Genomic DNA, 10,344 nt, shown 5'->3' with positions numbered 1-10,344 from the left:
AGTTTTGCAGTAAATGCTGCCCCCCATTCGACTAGTATTTATCGGGCGTGGTATGATCGTACATAATAAGACCTAAGCAGACTTTGGAATAATATGTAGAGAAATTGAAAGCTATTTTTGCATGGCCGCATCTATTGTTTCTTTCTGCGAATTCACTGTTCTCATTTCATTCTCAAAACCCTCTCTCTCTCTGTCTCTCACTCTCTCTCTTTCTTTTGCTACCTTTCTCTCCTTTGTCCTTGCAGTCCGTGAACTGTTCTCCTTTGACACAATTCCTTCACCTTTTTCTACCTTTCCAGGTTCTTCTCCCCCCCACCACGGTACCACCTTTCCGCCCCACTGCTCAAGCCCTCATTTTTTACTGCCTTTCAGCTCAAGCACTCTATTTTATCCTGCAGCTGTACTGACTCTTCCCAGAGTCTTCCCTGTTACACACTCTCTTCTCAGATATCGTCGCAGACTCACTTATCCATTCTCTCGGTCTCTACCTTGTCTCTCCCTAATCTTTCCTATTTTTAGGTCTCGCCTGTCAATGCGCTTGCGCATTGAGCTTGGAGAGATATTGGGGCTTAACCAGAGCTTAAGCATCGGGCGATTTCATGCAGTTCACGTGAACACAAGGATGCGCATTCTTGCCACATGCACTTTTTTTAAGTTCTTTCATTGGCTCTTCACTTTAAGTCCTCCCACCCTCTCCCTGTCCTGCGCGCGCCTCCCCCAGTGTGCGCTTGGCCTCAGGAAGGCATTTCTCCTCCCCTAATTATTCACTTCACTTCGCGTTTCTCCTCCCCCCTTCCAACTTTCACTTTCACGGCCGCCAGGTCGTGTCTCGCATTTCTCCTTTTATTTTTTTTAACTTGTTCCTATTAACCTGGCTGTTGACATGGGGGTGATCCGGTTTGCTTGTCGATTCGCTTGTGTGCTCATAGTGAAGCCCATCCACGAAACATGCAATTTGGCAGCGGACAAGGATCACAATTCTGTCCATTCCCTTAACCTTTCAAGACAAACATACTTCACTTGGGCTTGCTTTCTTAATTCTATTCCTCCCATTTGTATGTCCCGTGTGTATTTAATTCATATACTCGATTTGCTTTCATCAAAGTGATTGGGTGCTTTTTCTCTACTTTTGTATCTCATTCGTGCCATATTGTGAGTTCTGGTCCCTGGAACCCTTTTGTGTTGTTAACTTTCTGTGTGCTGTACGCACACGCTTTTCCCACCACAGGCACCATCTGCGTCCACATCAAAGTAATCAGACTCCCTCCCACTGGCTTCTGAAGCTTCCCCCAGCATGCGCTCGCTCGGCCTCGGGCATTTCTCCTCCCCTAATTATTCACTGCCCACGGCCGGCCAGCGGTACTTTCTGTCTCGCATTTCTCCCCCCCCCCCCTCCCCTGCTTCACATGAACGCTTGTTCTCAAGGCTGTTTCTTGGTTGTCCAATAATATGTCCATGTCAGTAATGAAGGATGAACATAGAGAAGTTCATTCCCGAAATCCATACCATGCATCTTTGGCCTTAACGTTTCTTTAAAATATTTGCACCGTTTTACGTACACTGCATCTCGTATTCTGCAATGTACTGCATCAAGGATATAAAGTAAAAAATTTCCCAAATTGTATCCGTTCTACACGTTTGCACTGTACCAATCTCTTCAACAAAAGCCAAACCTCTCGGCTTTGCTCGTTTGAAATGACCCCCCTCCTGACTGGATACTAAAATAATTCCTTGTTCTGCATTATCAAATCACTCGTTGTTCGGAAGACATCGGTTGCATCGCTCGCCTTTTGTATAAATCATTGTTATAATGTTTCTTAGTTAAGTTGGTTCAATTTAAGCCAACAAAAACTGCAAGTCCCAGAATTCATTGATTTGTTTAATGTAACTCAGAGCACGTGGTATTATGCCCCGCCATATTGTTCAGGCACCTTGCCATGGTTGGATTCCTGTGAATCCTGCACCTTTTAATGGGGGCAAGGGCTCTCCTTGTGTAAAGCCTCTCTCTATGCCTCCACGCTTGCCTTGCAAACATCAGATGACGTGTTAACAGACATCCACAGCAACGAGCATGTTCTCTAGTAGCAGCACGCAAGAGTAATTAACATCTAGGGATTTACCAGCTGATATCAGCCTGTACTTACACTTCCTTGTCTTTTTACCATCTGCTTACATCACTGTGCACCTTGCCAGGGATTCTATTTTAGCCCTACAATCCTTGCTTCTGAGTAGAGTATTCATTTTTTCTATTAACCTGGCTGTTGACATGGGGGTGATCCGAATTGCTTGTCGAATCGCTTGTGTGCTCATAGTCAAGCCCATCCACGAAACATGCAATTTGGCAGCGGACAAGGATCACAATTCTGTCCATTCCTTTAACCTTTCAAGGCAAACATACTTCACTTGGGCTTGCTTTTTTACTTCTATTCCTCCCATTTGTATGTCCTGTGTGTATTTCATTCATATACTCTATTTGCTTTCATCAAAGAGGTTGGGTGCTTTTTCTCTACTTTTGTATCTCATTCGTGCCATATTGTGAGTTCTGGTCCCTGGAACCCTTTTGTGTTGTTAACTTTCTGTGTGCTGTACTTATGAGTCCATATGCCACCTGGAAAGTCCTCATTGAATTTCCATGCCCTCGTTTTTGTGCCCTTCTGCCCTCTGTTACACTCGTTTTCCCTTGTTTTTCTGCCCTTCTGCCCTTCTGCCCTCTGTTAGACTCGTTTTTGTGCCTTTCTGCCCTCTGCATCACCACATCATCACTCAGCGCAACCACAGCATTACTCAGCACAACCACAGCACCACTCAGCACCAGCACACCATCACTCAGCACCAGCACAGCAACACTCAGCACCACCACAGCACCACTCAGCACCACCACAGCATCACTCAGCGCAACTCCAGCATCACTCAGCACCACTCAGCACCACCACAGCATCACTAAGCGCAACCACAGCATCACTAAGCGTAACCACAGCATCACTCAGCACAACCACAGCATCACTCAGCACCACCACAGCATCACTCAGCGCCACCACAGCACCACTCAGCACCACCACAGCACCACTCAGCACCACCACAGCATCACTCAGCGCAACCCCAGCATCACTCAGCACCACCACAGCACCACTCAGCACCAACACATTATCACTCAGCACCACCACATTATCACTCAGCACCACCACAGCACCACTCAGCACCACCACAGCATCACTCAGCACCACCACAGCACCACTCAGCACCACCACAGCACCACTCAGCACCACCACAGCATCACTCAGCACCACCACAGCACCACTCAGCACCACCACAGCGCCACTCAGCACCACCACAGCACCACTCAGCACCACCACAGCATCACTCAGCACCACCACAGCACCACTTGTTCAAGTATGTTCTCTCAATGTTTCAAGCTTTATTACAAATGTCACAAAAAGATGTTAAATAATGCTGTAGGTGTCACATTTGCAAATTCTATAAATATCGGCATTTACAATGACAAAATTAATACATTTGCTATTATAAAAACATAAACATAACTTAAAAAATTATTACATTTACAAGACCAATAGCTCCAACTTTTCTAATGCGAGACCTATTGCATTTCCAATGCTTGTTCTCTCTCTATCTTCCCGTCCCGCCCGTTGCCTCACCCTCTGTCTTCCCTCTCTCTTCCTCTTTCCTCTGTGCTTATTCACCCACACTCTTTCTTTCACTCTTCCTTCAACTCCATCCCTGTCTATCACCCTCTCTCCCTGTTTATCTGATGCCCTTCCCCATGGGCTCCTTTCTCTCAATCTCTGTCTCTATGGGTCTATATATGCTCTGTCTCTCTCTCTTGCACCCTCCGAACCAGTGTCTTTCTTGATGGCCCTACATCTGTCCTCTCTTTTTCTTCCTCTTTCAACCCCAACGGCTCTTAGTAGAGCTGTTCTCTCCCTTTCTTGCCTTGTATTCCACCTCTTCTTCATCTTTCCCTACTGCCTAAGTTCTCCCCCGTTCTTCTCTTTTTACAGCTCTGCTCTCTATTCTTGCTCTCACTGTAGTTGTTGCCTCCTCATGTTGTTCCTTCAGCAACTCCCTTATCTTTATTCAGTATGCAACTCATTGCTCCTTCTACAGCTCAGCTCTCCTTGATCTCACAACAGCTTTTGTCTCCTCCAGGTTTCTACACCTCCCTTATCCCTTCCTATCTTTCATCAATCAATCAATCAGGGTTTATAAAGCACGGCTACTCATCCGTGAGGGTCTCCATGTGCTTGGGGGCAGAAGTGGGGGGGATACTGATCCATCTGAGTGCTTGGGTTCAGTCGAACAGCCAGGTTTTGAGGTCCTTCCGGAATTGGGTCAACGACGGGGATTGTCTGAGTTGGAGAGGTAGGGTGTTCCAGGTCTTGGTGGCAATGTAGTAGACAAATCTTCCTATGGTTCCTCTGGAGTTTGCCAGGCCCAACAGCGAAACCACAGATGTCCCACCCTCCCAAAACCTCTGCAAAAAACTCAGCACCTTCTTCCACCACAAGATCAGACAGATCTAAAACAGCTTCGACACCCAAGACCTTCCCACCAAGCCCCACACCACTGCACCCAACCACGCCACACCCCAACAGATCCTGCTGAAGTGGACCTCGCTCACCACAAACGACACTCTCAGAGTATGAAAAACATCCACTCCGAAGCCTACTTGGACCCATGCCCGCACCACATCTTCCATAGATCAGCCACTGCTGTCGCCCCCAAGCTTCTACGCACCATCAACTGCTCCATTGAGATCGCCACCTTCCCCAATGAATGATCAACCCCCTGCTAAAGAAACCATCCACAGTCCCGACAGACCTCAAGAACTTCAGACCCATCTCCCTGCTTCCCTTGCCAGCGAAGGTCATTGAGCCATCCACGACAAGGCCCTGGACTAGATCCACTCCTTACTCACCGGTCAAACACAGCAAGTCAGTCTACCTCCGTTCCTCTCCAAGCCCATGGAGGGATCAGCTGAGGAGTACCCCAGGCTCCTCCCTGAGCCCCACTCTCCTCAACTTCAATTTATCCTTTTCGCAGCAGTCGTCAAGGACTACGGACTCAACATCATCTCCTATGCACACAACACCCAACTGATCCTCTCCCTCACCAACAAAACCCACAACTGCCAGAAACAACTTCCACAGCGGGATAAATGCTGTTGCCACCTGGAAGAAAAACAGTTGCCTCAAACTCAGACAAAGTGTGGTTCTAGTCTTGTGGATCCAAGGGGCGGTGCTAGGGCCAGCTGGGTGGAGCAGAGGCATCTGGTGGGTATGTGGAATGAGAGGTGGTGGTTCAGGTATGCTGGTCCTGCGTCATGAAGGGCTTTGTAGGCATGCGTGAGACGGGGATGTCGAGAACCAGTCTGGTATGCAGCATTATGGACATTCTGTAGTTTCCTGGGGAGTTTCTTGGTGACGCCAGTGTAGAGTGCATTGCCATTGTTGAGTCTGCTACTAATGAGTTTGTGGGTGACTGTTTTTCTGGATTCGGTGGGGATCCATCTGAATGTCTTTCGAAGCAGGTGGAGCATGTGGAAGCATAATGAGGAGAGAGCGTTGATCTGACGGTTCATTGTGAGTAAATAGTCCAGTATGATGCCGAGGTTTCGTGTATGGTCCGTGGGTTGGGCGGGGTTCCCAGTGCGGATGGCCACCAAGAGTTTTCCTAAGCTGAGGGAGTGGTTCCTAGGATGAGGACTTTGTCTTGTCTGAGTTGAGTTTGAGGCAACTGTTTTTCATCCAGGTGGCAACGTCCTTCACCCCGCTGTGAAAGTTGTTTCTGGCAGTTGTGGGTTCGTTAGTGAGGGAGAGGATCTTTGGGTGTCGTCTGCGTAGGAGATGATGTTGAGTCCATTGTCCTTGACGATTGCTGCGAGAAGGGCCATATAGAAGTTGAGGAGAGTGGGGCTCAGGGAGGAGCCCGGGGGGTACTCCGCAGCTGATCTCTGTGGGCTTGGAGAGGAACTGAGGTAGACTAACTTGCTGTGTTCAACCGGTGAGTAAGGAGTGGAACCAATCGAGGGTCTTGTCGTGGATATCTTGATGACCTTTGCTGGGAAGGGCAGCAGGGAGATGGGTCTGAAGTTCTTGAGGTCTGTTGGGACTACGGATGGTTTCTTTAGCAGAGGGTTGATCTCGGCGTATTTCCAGTCATTGGGGAAGGTGGCGATCTCAATGGAGAAGTTGATGGTGCAGCGAAGCTTGGGCGATGGCAGTGGCTGCTCTATGGAAGATGTGGCGCGGGCATAGGTTCAAGGAGGCTTCAGAGTGGATGTTTTTCTTGAGAGTGTAGTTTGTGGTGAGCGGGGTCCACTTGAGCAGGTTCTGTTGGAGTGTGGCGTGGTTGAGTGCGGTGGTGTGGGGCTTGGCAAGAAGGCCATGGGTGTCGAAGCTGTTATAGATCTGTCTGATCTTGTTGTGGAAGAAGGTGCTGAGTTTGTTGCAAACATTTTGGGAAGGTGGGATGTCTGTGGTTTCGCTGTTGGGCCTGGCAAACTCCCTTACGATGGCAAAGAGTTCTTTGCTGTTGTGTGAGTTGGTGTTTATTCTGTCCTGGAGGGCTGTGTTCTTTGTGGAGGAGGTGGCGGACGGTGATTGCGGATGCGAAGGTTGTGTGGATTACCGGGGATTTGTTGTTCCTCCATATCTTCTCCAGTCGTCTGCAGGTGCGTCTCAACTCGTGGAAGGCGGGCGTGACCCAGCTGTCTTACTTGCTGGATGCCTTCTTGAGGGGTGCCATAGTGTCCGAGCAGTTGGAGATCCAACGGTGGAGGTTGCGTGCAGCGGTATTATCGTTGGCGGATGTCAGCAGTGTGGTAGGACTGAGGGAGGCAGTGAGCTGTTCTTCAGTGACCTTGTTCCAGCTAAGGCAGGAGGGGGGAGGGTGCTGGTGTTTGGTAGGTTTGGCGAAAGCTAAGTGCATGCAGTGGTGGTCGGTCCAGTGGAGTTCGGTGGTGTGGCTGTTGGTGACGTTTCCGCTAGGGAAGAAGATGCGTTGAGCGTGTGTCCTGCTGCGTGGGTTGGAGGGGTGACTAGCTGCTTGAGACCTACATTGGTAAGGTTCTCCAGAAGGGATGCAGTGTTCTAGTCGTTGGGGTTGTCCGGGTGAACGTTGAGGTCGCCTAGTAGGATGTAATCAGTGGATTCGAGAGCCTGGGGGGTGATCAAGTCGACAATGGCTTCAGTGAAGGGCATGCGGGAGCCAGGTGGTCTGGAGACGAGGGTGCCGCGGAGGGTTGTGTTGGGGTTGGTCTGGATTTGGAAGTGGAGGTGGAGGTGTTCTATTGTTGTTGGGTCATCGGAGTAGGTGGTCAGGTACAGGGTGTCTTTGTGGATGATGGCGACGCCTCGTCCTGGTCGGTTGGCTCAGTCCTTGCATTTTGTAGCCGACGGGGATGCCTCTGGTGTCCAGACCAGAGCTGGGGTTCTCCCAGGTTCCTGGGAGGAGCTCTTCTCTTCTCTCCTTTTCTGACTCTTCCTACAACTCACCTGTCCTGTGTTCTGCAGTTTCTCTCTTCTCCTTTTTCCTCTTCTACAAGAGGACCCACCTTACGCGGCTCCCCTCTTTCCATTACTGTTCTTCCCACAGCTCATTTTCTTCTACTGACTCTCTTCTGTCTGTCCTTTCTTTCTCTTCCCACAGCTCCCCTTTCCACTCCCTCCACTTTTTCGCACTGTCCTCTCTGTTTTTTCTGCAGCTCTCCTGTCCTTTATTTTTTCTACAGCTCTCTTTCCCCTTTCTGCACCTCTCACGTTTACTTTTGTTCTCCCTGCACCGTCCTCTCCCATTCTTTTAGCTCTACATATTTTCTCCCCAACTCCGGAAACTTCTTTCCCTCTAGCTCCCTCCTCATTACTCTTCTCCTTTATTCACCATCAGGTCCCCACCCCTCCAGCTCCCGTGGCTCTCCTTTTCTTCTCCTCCTCGCGCCCCTTCTTGGGTCCACCCCACCCTCTTCATCTCTTCTTCTCCCCCTTTCATCTGCTCACTGCTCCATCTCTCTCTTGCCCGTGTATGCTTCTCGCTCACTCTGTTTTCGTGCCCTCCGCCTTCCCCCGCCCTCCCCCACCGTACCGCATGTGCGCGCGTCCCCTACTTTCTTTAACCTCTTGTTTGATGTGATACAGTGGGGGTCTTGTTCCCGGTAGGGAGGGGGTGGGTGAGACATTATGCTAATGGCGCAGAGTCCGCCTCCCCTGCCCGGGGCAGCAGATGCACACAGGGCAGGCGGCAGGCAGCGAGGGGGACTGAGGTACATAAGGAGCCGGGGCCGGGCAGGCACAGAGCTCAGAGGCGCAGGGGGGCACGGGGAGGACAGGGGGACCCAGACAGACTCTGCCTGCACCGCTGATAGTTGAAACAGAGGACCAAGGATCCGCGTACCGGGCAGAGCTCCGCGGACCCCTCCAAGGCTCACTATACCCGACCGACCCCCGACGCTCCACGGACTGCGCGTGATGTAACCTGGGAAAGGGACACTGGACCTGCGGAAAGAAGACGCTGTGTGCACCGACTGCCTGCTTGTCATACTTTCTCCCGTCAGCCTGTCTCTGTATTTGACAGAACTAGAGGGGACTCTGGTATCTTTGAGGGGACCATAGCCAGAGGGGGCTGTTCCCGGACGCCCTCCGCCTCAGCAGGGGTAAAAGACCCCTAGCTGGGCTGCCCGATGGAGCCCCGGAGCCCGCGCAGGTCCACCCTGCTGCTGCTGGCCCTCGCCTGGCTGGGGGCGCTGCTGTCCATGGGAGACGCCAAGGGCACCTACTACCACCGCCCGCTGACCTACGGCAGCCGCTACAACCTGTACACGTCGGGCAGCAGCCCGCAGCACTACCCGGGCAGACCCATGGGCAAGCACAAGTAAGACGGCTCTTTACTCCTGCGCCTGCTACGCGTCCTTGCGCCGGTGCCTGCACCCCTGCGCGCGCACGGCTTCATGCCCTGGAATTATGCGGCAGGGGGGAAATATCAAATTATGCGGCATGGCTGACTAAATTATGTAACAAGAAATAGCAAGTTATGGAGCCTAATGAGATACATTTTGTGAAAGTTCTGCCTTGTTGAATTGTGTGTATACGTTAATACTGTCAGGGCAAATGTTTCAGTTCTTTAGTACCATTTAGACACCAAAATACAGCAATAACCTACAGAAAGGGGGCCAGTCAACCCTTTCAAAGGGGCCTCCACCGCTCAGCAACACGCAACCCGGGGTTTTGAGTAACTTTTCATCTGTTTGAGCTAGAACATTTTTTAATCTGCAGATTATGCAGGAGATTATCGACTATGCGTCAAATGGGGCGAATCCTTAAGTATGCGGAAAACGCCGTGACCACAAAAACTCCAGTGGCCCTACCTAACAGTTAAGGTCTAGTTCTGAGTAAAAATAGGTCTGTGATGGGTATTAGATTTTAGCACGCATCGGGGGCAGTGGCACCGGGCTCCGAGGCTTCAGGGGCCCAATGATCCTCCATTGTATATCCCATACGTCCGGCACTGGGGCACATTATCCGTGTTTGCATTAGGACCCCTGGCACCCTTGCGCTCCGCTGAGGTCCCTATGGGGACCATTACCCGCAGTAGCAGCCACGAAGGACAGGATGGAGACTGAAGCAGGCACGTGGAAAAGAGTGTGATGTACATTAAAAACTCGCATTTTGTCTCTGCTGGTTTGAGTCTCGACTGAAGAACAGTGGATTTGGAGGGCGACACCATTGAAATCAATGAACAGGACTATATTATGGCGGGTGGGGAAGGATTTCACGGTGAGTGACCCCACTGAAATTTAGGGGAAGTATCTCACTTATTTAAGAGAGTGAAGGCAGGTATAGGGCGAATGATACCTTCAAATCGAGGGGTAGTTGAGAGGGGCTGGACTGGAACCAGCTTTAGCACGTTGCACAAGATTGTGCCCGGCGCATCTGTGTGGCGTGCAGCCTCGCCGTGTGGTCGCCGGTAGGAGTACGTGGAGCGTGGGAAGAGGATCGCTTGTAGCGTGCGCTGGCTTCGGCCACTTGGGTAAATAGCGCCGAGAGGCCCGAATATTTGTTGCTGTAGGCGCTGAACTCGCACATGTGCATAATGGTCCCTAATGGGGCGCAGAACCCAGTCAGAAGTGATGTCTCGTGCGTCTTGTGCTGAGTTCTTCTTGGAAGGCAGAGGTTCCAACTTCCAATCTGAAAGAATCGATTCATCAGCCTTCTAGGGTCGATGCAATAATTAGCAAGTCTTGCGGGTCAAACGTCTTGCTTCGGATGCAACAAAGCACGTAGATGCCTCCGAAGGGATATTGTGGGCTATAATGTGCCTCTTTAAGATGACGGA

The 10,344-nt window shown here is 50.7% G+C and overlaps 1 protein-coding gene across 1 annotated transcript in view; it reads left to right on the top strand.

Annotated features, from left to right (window-relative positions):
• The first annotated feature begins 8,312 nt into the window (after positions 1–8,312).
• The window catches only part of EMILIN3 (elastin microfibril interfacer 3), a 146,067-nt gene continuing 144,035 nt past the window's right edge, over positions 8,313–10,344 (top strand). The window contains exon 1 of the mRNA XM_078652108.1: positions 8,313–8,883. Within this exon, the coding sequence (XP_078508234.1) occupies positions 8,693–8,883 (191 nt within the window). The 5' untranslated portion in view covers positions 8,313–8,692. The remainder of the gene's footprint in view (positions 8,884–10,344) is intronic.

Source organism: Lissotriton helveticus, chromosome 7 (assembly GCF_964261635.1).
Source record: "Lissotriton helveticus chromosome 7, aLisHel1.1, whole genome shotgun sequence".
Taxonomy (NCBI): domain Eukaryota; kingdom Metazoa; phylum Chordata; class Amphibia; order Caudata; family Salamandridae; genus Lissotriton; species Lissotriton helveticus.
Note: the sequence above shows the minus strand (reverse complement) of the source record. Positions and strands in the feature narration are given on the sequence as shown.